This window comes from Rhinopithecus bieti, unplaced genomic scaffold, assembly GCF_001698545.2.
Source record: "Rhinopithecus bieti isolate Rb0 unplaced genomic scaffold, ASM169854v2 scaffold_9997, whole genome shotgun sequence".
NCBI classification, from domain to species: Eukaryota; Metazoa; Chordata; class Mammalia; order Primates; family Cercopithecidae; genus Rhinopithecus; species Rhinopithecus bieti.
The window spans coordinates 2,454,087-2,466,238 of NW_016806398.1; the positions used below are offsets into that span (position 1 = coordinate 2,454,087).

At 51.1% G+C, this 12,152-nt stretch overlaps 1 protein-coding gene across 7 annotated transcripts in view; it reads right to left on the reverse strand.

The window, feature by feature from the left end:
- Positions 1-12,152, reverse strand: part of RGS3 (regulator of G protein signaling 3) — a 138,627-nt gene that overhangs the window by 83,783 nt on the left and 42,692 nt on the right. For 6 of the 7 annotated variants that reach the window (XM_017875958.1, XM_017875957.1, XM_017875956.1 and 3 more), the window contains 5 exons: positions 11,120-11,201; positions 10,188-10,293; positions 8,732-9,083; positions 7,803-7,842; positions 1,224-1,420 (listed from right to left, as the gene is read on the reverse strand). In XM_017875958.1, coding sequence (XP_017731447.1) covers positions 1,224-1,420; positions 7,803-7,842; positions 8,732-9,083; positions 10,188-10,293; positions 11,120-11,201 — 777 coding nt within the window. The remainder of the gene's footprint in view (positions 1-1,223; positions 1,421-7,802; positions 7,843-8,731; positions 9,084-10,187; positions 10,294-11,119; positions 11,202-12,152) is intronic. The other variant, XM_017875955.1, reaches the window with a different exon arrangement.

Genomic DNA, 12,152 nt, shown 5'->3' on the forward strand with positions numbered 1-12,152 from the left:
CCATTTCATAGAAGAGAGGGCAACTACCATAAAGCACAGAACATTTAGTGGTGTGGGAAAGGTACATGCTACAATTTTCATTTTAAAAAAGCAACATGATATAAAATATAGAATAAGATCTGTTTTTTAATGTGTACATGCACACAGAAAAGATGCTGAAATGTTCACACTATCATATCTGGGTGTTGGAATAAATAAAGGTTTTTGGGTTTTGTTTTATTTTGTTTTGTCTTGTTTTGTTTTTTTGAGACAGAGCCTTATTCTGTCTCCTAGGCTGGAGTGCAGTGGTATGATCTCGGCTCACTGCAACCTTCGCCACCCAGGTTCAAGTGATTCTCCTGCCTCAGACTCCCGAATAGCTGGGATTACAGGCGTCTGCCACCGCGCCCAGCTAATTTTTTTTGTAGTTTTAGTAGAGACGGGGTTTTACTGTCTTGGCCAGGCTGGTCTTGAACTCCTGACCTCAAATGATCCACCCACCTAGGCCTCCCAAAGTGCTAGGATTACCGAGCCACCATGCCCAGTCCAATAAAGGTTATTTTTAAAGAGAAAGAGAGATAAATGGGGAGGAAAAGGGGAAAGAAGAAGAGGCTGAAGTACAGTGTTATGATCATAGCTCTCTGTAACCTCAAACTCCTGGCCTCAAACGATCCTTCCACCCCAGCCTCCCAAGTAACTGGGATTTCAGGCCCAGCTTGCTGTTCATTTCATTATCTTTCTTCAAGCATTTTGTTTGACGTTGGAGAATAAGAGAGATCTAGTGAATCGCAGGCCACCAGTGAATACAGGTCAAACATGTTTGCAGAGACCAGGGAGACCAGATAAGCCACAGACCCCAAGGGTCTCCCCTCAGTTGTTTCCAAATAAAAAAACCACTGGGTGAGCCAAGGAGTGGGGGCATCAGCAAACAGGCCCTGTGACATGGCAACAAGCAGCTGGGGTGTACCAGCCCTGTCCCCAGAGAAAGGGGAGGCAAGGTGGGGGAAGGAAAGGACCCTTTCCTTGCTGGGCTCCCCTGGCCTCATTTTTTCCTGTGTATCTCCCTGGAAATCTCTGCTCCCTCAGTATAAGCCCCTAGAATCCTGTGCATCTAAAGCTACTTATCTTTCCCAAAACGGGGCCCTCAGTCCTGGGATAAGGTATCATCCCTGAGTCTTGGGGCTAGGGCCCTCCTCTTTCTCCGTTCCTCCTGAGGAAACCCTTAGGACCAGTCACGGGCTCACCTGAACAAAGACGGGGAACACCAGGACTTTGGGGGCCAGGGTGACATAGGTGCCGTAGCTTGAGTGCGTGGCATGCGGCCTCACGACTGGGCAGTTTTGGTAGTTCCCGTGGCCCTTCATGGTCTGCACTGTCTTCATCAGCCGTGACTTCTTCCCCAGGCCCGTGTAGGACTTCCCTTTACTGGGACTCCCTGATTCTGTGAAACAGAGATGGGGGACTATGAGACATTTTCATCACTCCTGCGAAGGTGTCCCCTCTGTAGAAACGGGGCACGGACTCATTCTGTCAACAACCACTTACTGAGCAGCTACTTTGTGCCAGGTCCTGCGCACGATGCGAAACACAGGGAGGCCTCACATGGGCTCGGGCCTCAAGGAATTCCCTCACACTCTAGTGAGAGACATTGACACGTGAGAAAGCAAGTCCAGGGCTAGCACAGCGCTGGGCACCACCAGCTATGACAGAGGCAGCATGCTCCACCTGCTGCCCCAGGCCTGGATCGGACTTTCCAGTTTGGCCTCACGCTTTTAAAAATCAAGAAATCGCTCAGATTTGAAAAATCAGAAGATCTGGCCTCACTGAGCCCACAGTCCCATGTGGAACAATCAGTTAGAGCGGAGTGGTGACCAGCCTGTGTGGCAGGGCACTTGCTCTCCTCACCAGACCCCCACACCATTCCCACTACTCCCCACACAACCTCAGCCCAGCCCAACCTGTTTCCTCCCTCCCCGCCCCAAGACAAAAATCCACAGCAGCAGCAGCAGAGACCAAAGGCTTTCCCAGGATGTACTGGAGTCCACCCTCTGTAGCCAAGGGAGCTAGAGCAGCCTGGCCCACTCCAGTCAGTTTAGAATAAGGAGTAGCACTTGCTGCCCCAGGTCACAGTAAAGCGCACAAGCTTCGAAGCCAGGTGGCTGTGCTCAATCCTGCTCCCCTGCTTACCAGCTCGGTGAACTTGGGCAACTTATTTCACCCTCAGAGTCTTGATTTCCTCAACTGTAATAACAGTGCCAAGCTCACTGGGTTACAGTGAGGATTAAATCAAATGCTCTAAGTGAAGTCTTTGGAACAGTGCCTGGAACCTAGTAAGTGTGTGATAAAAGTTAGCTGCTAACTCGTTGTTTCGTTGTTGTGATTTCTCCACTTGGAAAAGCAAGTTTGGGAGTCAGGTGCCCCGTAGGCACTCTGGGAATCCCAGGCTTCACTGTATTCAGGAGGTACTCCAGCTTGACCACCAACTCACAAAGCATTCTAATCATAAGGAAAGACAGAGAGAGAAACAGAGAAACAAGGCCATCCCCAGGAAGGAGAGCAGAGGCTGTAATGGTGGTGGGGGGGTCCCTCTTTGAGGGGACACTGATGGACACACACCCCTCACCCAGAACAAGGGATGGTGCTCAGGTTTTTTGTTGTTTTTTGTTTGTTTGTTTGAGATGGAGTTTCGCTCTTGTTGTCCAGGCTGGAGTGCAATGGCCAATCTCGGCTCACCGCAACCTCCGCCTCCCAGGTTCAAGGGATTCTCCTGCCTCAGTCTCCCAAGTAGCCAGGATTACAGGCATGTGCCACCACACCTGGCTAATTTTGTATTTTTAGTAGAGACAGGGTTTCTCCATGTTGGTCAGGCTGGCCTTGAACTCCCGACCTCAGGTGATCCGCCCGCCTCAGCCTCCCAAAGTGCTGGGATTACAGGCATGAGCCACCATGCCCAGCCTGTGCACAGGTTTTTATCATGTCCCATCTAGTGGGCAGAGGGACAAAACACAAAGTTGCTAAAAAGTCAGGGGTTCCTGGACCAAGCAGGTGGGAAGGAAACTCCAGAGCAGTCAGGGGAAACTCCACACACTCCTGGGCCCCTTCTAAGGCATTCCTGCTACTGCGTGGCAACTACCAGGTCCTCACTGACCTGGGTGCCCAGCCTGGGTCCCGAGCGCAGGCCTCCTTCTGCTGCCAGCAGCCCTGACCGCGAGGGGGGAGCCGGTGGCCTGACCCCAGCTATACCTCAGGGAAGCTCCCCACCAACGCGCACCCACGGTGTCGGAGGAAAAACTCACCTCAGAAGGTTTCACACTGGCTTCCTCCTCCCACCGCCTGCCCCTTCTCACCGAGCAAGGTGAGAAAAACAAGTTGACTCCCCCCATGCCCCTGACAAGTGACCACTGATCATAGACGAATCTGGGGGCAGTGCTCAAACCACCATAACTCAAACCACTTCCTGCCTCTTCTGTGAGTCACATAGAGAGGAGTAGAATGAGCATGAGCTCAGGATGGGCACAGGAGGAACAGACACAAGGAAGATGTCACATAGCTCCCTGTCTGATCTGGCCCTGCACATCAGCCCCAGAGGGGTGTGTGCTGCCAGGCTCTGGACCCTTTGCTTAAAGCTGTGGGGAAAAGAGAGGTCAGCCTGTTACTGTGTTATTATAGAAAGAAGTAAGTTTAAGAGACTCCATTTGGCTCTGTATTTGAGATGCTGTTAATCTGTGACCCTACCCCCAACCTTGTCCTTGCAAGAGACATGTGCTGTGGTGATTTAAGGTTTAAAGGATTTTGGGCTGTAAGGAATGTGCTTTGTTAAACAAATGCCTAAAGGCTGCTTGTGGTTAAAGGCCATCACCATTCTCTTAAATCTCAGTAAAAGAAAAACATCTGTCTCCTGCCGGTCTCTGGGAAATGGAACATCTCCGTGTGTGTATTCTGTATGTCTTACTGCTGATTTACTCCCTTATCTTTTGAGCAATAAATACTGAGGAAACTCAGAGACCGGTGCCCGGTGTGTGGCCTCTGTAAGCACAGCGACAGGTCCCTGAGCCCGGCTTTTTCTTTCTCTATACTTTGTCTCTGTGTCTTATTTTTCTTTCTCAAGTCTCTCATTTCCACCTAGAACGAGAAGCACCACAGGTGTGGAGGGCAGGCCACCCCTTCAAAAGCACTATCCTGAGTCTCAAGATCCTCACTGAATTTGAGTTGGATAAGACACCCGAGCTTGATCACTGACTTCCCAAGTCAGAGACAGTCTGTGTAACCTGAACAGCTTCCTTCCTTCTCTGAATCAAAGTTTTCTCCACTTTGAAGTGGAGATAATACTGATTGCTGCCTTGCTTTCCCCAGGGCCAGTGGGAGGTTCACACAAGAGACCTGATGGAAGTTTGGTGGATTGTACCACAGTGTGAGTAGTCAGGACATTATCACAAATCCTAAGCCTCCAAGTAATCTACCTATCAGGGCTAGTAGAAGGACAGGCAGGGCTGCTGGGTCTCAAACTGTGCTGTGAATGAAACCCCATGGCCAGCCTGGATCTAGACAGTCTAATTTAACATGGTCAAGCCTAGAGCAGAGAAGGCAAAACCATGCAGGACTGACAAGTAGGTGACTGGAGCAAAATAGACCAAAATTAAAGATGGGTACCCTTTGTAGATGCCAAAATCTGGGTCCTGGGCCCCCAGTCTCAGATTAAAAAATTGATTTCTTCCCTTCTCTAGCCCAGGAGCCCAGGGCTGTCACAGAATCCTCACCAAGGGCCTCACCTAAAGCAACCAACACATAACTCTGCCTTCAGAGAGGAAAAGTTGGCTCAGCCCCATTCGGTAGACAAGGAAACAGGTCTGGAATGGTAGGGTGACTGGTCATTTGGTCAGTAAATTATACAAGGCAGGATTAACCCAACCCATGCAGCAGTCATGCCCTCGTGTCCAGTCTCCACCACCCCTGGATAATATGTGGCCAGTGGGAGTGGCTCTGGCTCTACAAAACTGATTTTTTTTTTTTTTTTTTTTTTTAGAACAGTACAGCTTGCAACCCAGTTACTGAGCTCTGTGAAGGCAAACTCATTTACTTCCCACCTGCTACCAATGTCTGGTCCAAACCCCCATATCACCCTTTTTTCCTCCAACACCTGCTTCACCGACCAAATACAGTAATTACAGGGCTCTACTCCCAGATTCTGAGGCGAGCCCTGGCAGCCACCCTGCCCTGACAGTGGCAAATCTGAAGCCAGGTCACCTTTACAGGGCAGGGACAATGCCAAGGACACCAGCAGCCCTGGGAAACATGCCAACCACAGCCAGGCAGCCACTCCAGGCTCCGGAAGGGCACCAGACCCTATTCAACTCAGGATGGCTTAACTCTCCCTTCTATTCAACTTAGGATGACCCAACACTCCTGAAGGGCTATATCTTGGCAGCCCAGCCAGAGGAGGGGGACTGAGAAGCCGGCACCCTGGTGACAGCCTTAACCTCTGGACAACTCCAAGTGTGTTTAAGGGAAATTATGTGCCCTGAATTTCACCCTTTCCTCTGAATCCTAAAACTGTGAGCTACAAAGACTTCATCCCTGGTAAAGAGTGAAGATTTATTATTACGAAGAATACATAAAGTCAAGATCTTAATACAATGCATTCAAAGAGCTACCATGGTTATTAATATCATCATCATTTCCTCACTTGTCCCTTTCCCCATGGCTTAGATGACTGTGCTCTTGCTGACTTACTGTGTATTATACTCTGAGGGGAATGCAACATGGATACAGACTAGAAGCACAGCAGGGAGACACAGAGGTACCTCTAAAACTGAGAAGGGATCAACCCCAGACACCAGCTGTGTGCATTGGCCCACTCCAGGCAGCACACTTCTCCAGTCCCCCTCCTCCACGAGCAGACTCCAAAGCCTCAGAGGCAACCCAAGTCATTCTCCTTCAGTCAGTCACACAACCAAAATTCTACTGAGTATCTGCTATCTGCCAGGCCCTGGGTCCTGCACTGAACCTACACAAATGAGCTAGGCCTAGTCCTTAACCCTAATGAATTCCCTACTGAGCAGCGGCATCTTCAGTCTAACCTAATGTGCCAACCGAAAGCTTTTTAAAAACTCATCGTTGATGGAATACTACTCAGCCATAAAAAAAAAGGAATGAATTAACGGCATTTGCAGCAACCTGGATGAGATTGGAGACTATTTTTCTAAGTGAAGTAACTCAGGAATGGAAAACCAAACATTGTATGTTCTCAACGATACATGGGAGCTAAGCTGAGGATGCAAAGGCATAAGAATGATACAATGGACTTTGGGGACTTGGGGGGAAGGGTGGGAGGGGGGCAAGGGATAAAAGACTACAAATAGGGTGCAGTGAATACTGCTCAGGTTATGGGTGCACCAAAATCTCACAAATCACCACTAAAAATCTTACTCATGTAACCAAATACCACCTGTACCCCAAGAATCTATGGAAAAATAAAAAATAAAAATAAAACTCATCATTGAATTGCTGTGGGACTTCTCCCCAGAAGGAACACAGATTTATTTCCAACTGACCAGGCTCAACTGCCCAAATGCCCTAGACCGGAGAGAAAGAAGGTGTTTTCCATCAGCGTGCCTGAGCCTGATAGGAGTGCTTTACACACGCAAAAGTCACAAGCACTTTTCCAACTACCCCTATAAGCATCGCCTTCACATCACTGAGAGGGGAACAGCAAGGAAAAAAGTCTATGAGTGGCTAAGCAAAAGCCACTGTCAAGGAAGGCGGTCCAGACACCAGATGGACTTCCGAGTCAAAGCTCTCTGGCAGGCACTTGAAGGATCTCAAGGAATGCCCAGCCAGCTTCAGCCTCAAGACCGATATCTCAGCCTTCCTGGGAGAAGAAAGTGGTTTTGAGCTCAGCTTCCATCCCGATTTTAAAAGCCAAAGAAGAAGAATCCATCCAACAGCAGAGACATCTGTGCATTTCAAAGACAGCTACCCCCTGTACAGCATCTCTCAGTATACAAGCAACTACTCACAACCATTCTCTCATGGGATCCTCCCAACAACCCTCTGAGGTAGGAATTATTGACCCCATTTTATAAATGAAGAAACTGAGGCTCAGCGAGGGGACACGATTTTGTTTTGTTTTGTTTAGACAGAGTCTCTCTCTGTCACCCAGGCTGGAGTGCTTGGCTCACTGCAACCTCCGCCTCCCAGGTTCAAGTGATTCTCCTGCCTCAGCCTCCCGAGTAGCCGGGACTATTGGCACGCACCACCACGCCCAGCTAATTTTTGTATTTTTAGTAGAGACGGGGTTTCACTGTGTTAGCCAGGATGGTCTCGATCTCCTGACCTGGTGATCCACCCACCTTGGCCTCCCAAAGTGCTGGGATTACAGGCATGAGTCACCACGCCCAGCTGAGGGGACATGATTTACTCAAAATCACATAGTTAGAACTCTAACTCAAGACCTCCCAGCTCCACGCTCCATGACTCCCTTCCATGCAAGCCCAACCATATTGCCTCTGGCACCCAACATATATCAGTTGCTCAGTAAAATTGGATGAATCTCAGTTGAATGCCTGAAGCCTGGACACACTGCCTCTTAAACTGCCCTGGTAAGATCCCCTCTCCTCCTTCTTAGTTCTGGCTTCAAGGAAGAAAGACATTGGTTCCATGAGTGAGAAAAGGTACCACATGGAAAGAGAGTCTGTGTCGATAGGCTAAGTGACCTTGACTCCATTGGAAAGGCCTCAGAACTCAGGGCAGAGGCTGGGCCAGGCCTTAGCTGACCCTTGCTGTCTCTCTGAGCTAGGAGGGCACAGCAGCAGCAGGAGACTCACCTTCAGGGATGGTATCCTCCTGGTACACAGGCCGGAGCAGCTGTAAGGGAAAGACAGGAGAACCACCTCAGCCCCAGGAGCAGGGCAGGACAGCCCAGGAGGCTGCTGGACACAGGGGCCCCAGGGGAGAGGAAGTGGAGCACCTCAGGGCACAAGAGAAAAACAGCAGTTCTGGTAACCAGCTGAGGGAGGAGGCAGGGAGAGAACACAAAATCCCAGAATATTCAAGTTAAAAGAGGCTTTATGGGTTATGAAGTCTAACCCCTTGGCAAGTCCCCAACTTCCTTTACAGCAGCTCATTCCAAAGTGAATTCCATGGAACACTGGAATGGTAAGACGGTACCAACCACGCCCTCAAGGGTGCCCCCATCAGGCAAGTTTGGGAAATGCGGTGTTATTTGGGTGACACCACCTGCCAGAAGAGCCTCTACTAGGCTCCTTTGCACTGGGAATCTCCTAGATGAGAAAGAGAGTACGGGATATGTCTCAAGCTTATCTGGCCTCAGAACACCTTTTTTCTAGAGTATCTATTGGACTAATGTTTTAGGGAGTGCACTCCATCATCCCACCATGCAATCATGCAGTGTCTGCTTTCACCCCTCCTATGATGGGGGCTCACCACCTACCAACACAGCCCATTCCACTGGGCAAAAGCACAGGCTGGTAGAAAGCTCTTCCTTCTGTGAGTTGAAATCTTCCAGCCTGTGCATGCCCTGTTCTTGGATCTGTGCCCTGAGGCCACATAGACCCATCTGTCCTCCCCACAAAGAACAGCCTTGAAGAAGGCAAAGTTAGCACATACCCCATCTCCTTGCCCAACATCGCAGCCCCTCGCAGGCTCCTCATCACACAACTTTGGGTCTTCAAGTCTTCCTGGCCTCCCACAGGGACCCAATACCCTTCACCTTCCCCACACCAGCTGTCCATACCTGGCTCCCAGGATTCAGCGGGGCCAGGATGATGTAGTTGGGGTCAGTGGGGGCAGTGGCACGGGACAGTGCAGGCAGGGTGTGCTGGCCTCCGCGCTTGGCCACCTCGGTGTAGCGCTCCCAGCCGCCAAGCAGCAGCCCATCAGAGCTGTCACATACCAGGTGGCAGCTGTGGCGCTGCTCTGGCCGTGCCTGGGCCCCATGGGTACAGTTCTTCTCCCGTTTGTTGGGGGGTGACTGGAGGTCATGTGTCGACTTGCAGGAGGCCCGCCGCAGGACCCCGCCATCTGGTCCTGGCTTGACCTGGGGGACCATGCGCCACACGAGTAGGATGATCTCACTGGGGCAGCTCCTAGAAGTTGGGGGATCACACAGAGAGGTTGAGTCTGGGGAAAACCAGTATCAGCCAGAGTGAGGGCCCACAGGGCAGGGAGGATGATGGGGGGAAAAGGAGGCAGACGCAGCGGGGAAGCCCCCAGTGTCGGGGCAGGAAGGGATGCAAGAAGCCATTTAAAGAAGAGACAGCAGACCGGGTGCGGTGGCTCAAGCCTGTAATCCCAGCACTTTGGGAGGCTGAGACGGGCGGATCATGAGGTCAGGAGATCGAGACCATCCTGGCTAACACAGTGAAACCCCGTCTCTACTAAAACTACAAAAAACTAGCCAGGCGAGGTGGCGGCGCCTGTAGTCCCAGCTACCTGGGAGGCTGAGGCAGGAGAATGGCGTGAACCCGGGAGGCGGAGCTTGCAGTGAGCTGAGATCCGGCCAGTGCACTCCAGCCTGGGTGACAGAGCGAGACTCCGTCTCAAAAAAAAAAAAAAAAAAGGAGACAGCAAATGGGTCACCTAGGTCAATTCCTATTGATGGGCAGTGGCTGAGAAGGACCCTGAGGTCAACGCCAGGTTCAACAGGAAAGAGTTCCATACTCAATCCATGATGCTTGTCATAAGCAAGATATAAGCAAGTAAAGCTCGGAGGTCACCTAAGTGCAAGCCCTCATCTGGCATTCCAGAAGCAGACCTAAAATCAGGCCATCGGGGTATCACCCTAGGGGATCAAAATTTGGGAGACTCCAACATTTTCAAGAATAATTTTTTAATTGTGCAACTGAAACATTTGCAACATCTTCATGTCCTTAAATAACAAATGGACTTAGCTCTAAGGTAGCAAAAATAATTAGCTAAAGCAGAAAGTAACCCCCTGGTGCTCCATCCTGAACCACAGAGTCTGAGAGCATCTTCCCTGCTGTTTGCTCTGGAATCCCAAAGTGCTCTGAGCCTGAACCTTCCATTCTCAGGCCAAGAAACAGATTCCTTGAGGAGCAAAAGGAATTGCCTGCTCACAGCTGGGCAAAGGAGGGAGCAGCAAGAGCTGGGCCAGGCAAGGCAGTGTGCCCAGGGGTGGGGAGGGTGTGCTATCAGCCTGAGGCCCCAGGCCACCCGCTGCCCCCTGTCACCGGATCTCGTGGGCCAGCTCCACACATTTCCAGTGCTCCACAGGCCTCTCGTTCAGCTGCAGCACCGTGTCCAGCTGCTGCAGCCCTGCCCGTTCTGCCGGACCCCCTGCAGGGACAAAGAAAAGCCATTCAGGGGCCCCTGAAGCCCAAGACCCCTTCAAAGGACCTGGAGTCCTTTGCTGCCATGGTGACCTCAGACAAGGACCTCCCTTTTTCTCTAAGTTTGTTCATCTGTGAAATGAGGGGCTGAACTTGGTGCCTCTCAAGAGTCTTTAAAGAAGGCATCCCTTTGCCTTCCCTTCTCCCTGCTTGCCTCCCCTACTGCTGGCTCACCTCTCTGCAGTCCACCCTTCCACCCAGGCCCTTACCCCTCCCCAGGGCCTCCTACTCCATTGAGAACCTTCCCTAGGGCCAGGTTCCCACACACCATTCATTCCTTCTCTGTCAATCATTGTGCACAAACCTCATGCCCACCCCTGTGCAGGCACTGGAAACACCCTGACCACCGAGCCCTGGCTTCTGTCTTTGAGATGCTCACTCTGTGATTAAGAGAAATCTTCACTTGTAAAAGTAGGGAAGGATGGCTCTTTTAAGCGCTGATCAGGCTCAGGATAGGATACAATACCAGCTTCAAATAGAGTTCACAAATGACTCTCATTTTCCCATGCAGCCATTGCTGAAAATATAGGTTTAGTTCCTGTTCAAACTGATTGGGAAACAAAATATAAAACCTATTTTCATTTTGATAAAACAACAAAAAAAGTGGGCATACTTTATAAATGGCAGTTTCATCTATGGTCACTTAAAAATATTTTGAAAAGCCAGGACACTTTGCTCCAGTTTGGGGCTCCCCTTTTAGTTCCAGCCTCTGTTTGCAAAGCCCATATGTGTGATGGGCAAGGGGAGCTGGCATCCCCCTGTCACTCACTTACCAGAATCCACGGCCTGGACTCGGACTGGAGAGTCACAGCAGATGGTGAAGCCAAAGCCGTCCTTTCCCCTCGGAATGGTGATCTAGGACACAGTCCTGCCCAGTCACTGCCAGAAGCTGGAGGCTCCGGCCTCTATCCCAAGGTCAGGAAGCCCACAGCCCACCCCTGCCAAGAGCCACCCTCCTCTCCAAAGGAATTGGAGCCACAAAGGAGCTGGCCAGTCCCTCAGTGTCCCTATCTCAGCCCAGACAACTTGAGCACTGGGTTGTGGGCCAAGCAGGAAGGCCAGAGTTCAGCAGGTAAACCCATGCCGATATGGGGAGGACCTGGGATGGACAAGGTCTTGGAAAAGCAAACCTTGCCATCCTGAGCCCCAGCAGCTCAGCCCTTGACCCAAGGGCCCATCAGCACTGCACAACTCAGCCTCACCTTTGATCCACTGTTTTCCTGGCTCCCTTCTTCCTTTCTCACAGAAGTTCACAGAGCATTAGCCTGGGGCTGGCCCTGTGCTAAGGGCCCAAAGACAAGACCAGCCTGGTCACTGCTCTCCCAGAGCACAGAGGAGGGAACACTGGGACACACTCACTCCATCTCAGGCCAAGGGTCAGAGGAAGAGAGCTGGGGTTCTGGGGGCCAATCTGTGGCCAGGGCCCCAAGGCATCCAGTGAGGACTCCCAGGTAAGGGGCAGGTAAGGTCACAGGCTTCCTGGCTGAACCTGAACTAGCCACTGACTCATGTGCCTGCTGAGGCCCATTGGCTTGACAGATCCACAACTCCTACTTTCAGAAGTCCATGAGAGGGCCTTGCCATCTGGATGCTCTTTTCTTTTCAAATTGGCACACAATTATTGAGCTCCTACTGCATGCCAGGCTCTGCGGACGTACAGAAGCACACAGCCTTGGTCTCTGGCTCCCAGAGGAGCACGAGGGTACACAAACCTCTCCAGAGCAAAGCAGGGCACAGCAGGCACTAAAGTAAAGCAGGAGGACTGGGCCATTCTCAGTCCTTTATGCTCCGACTGTGGACGCCATG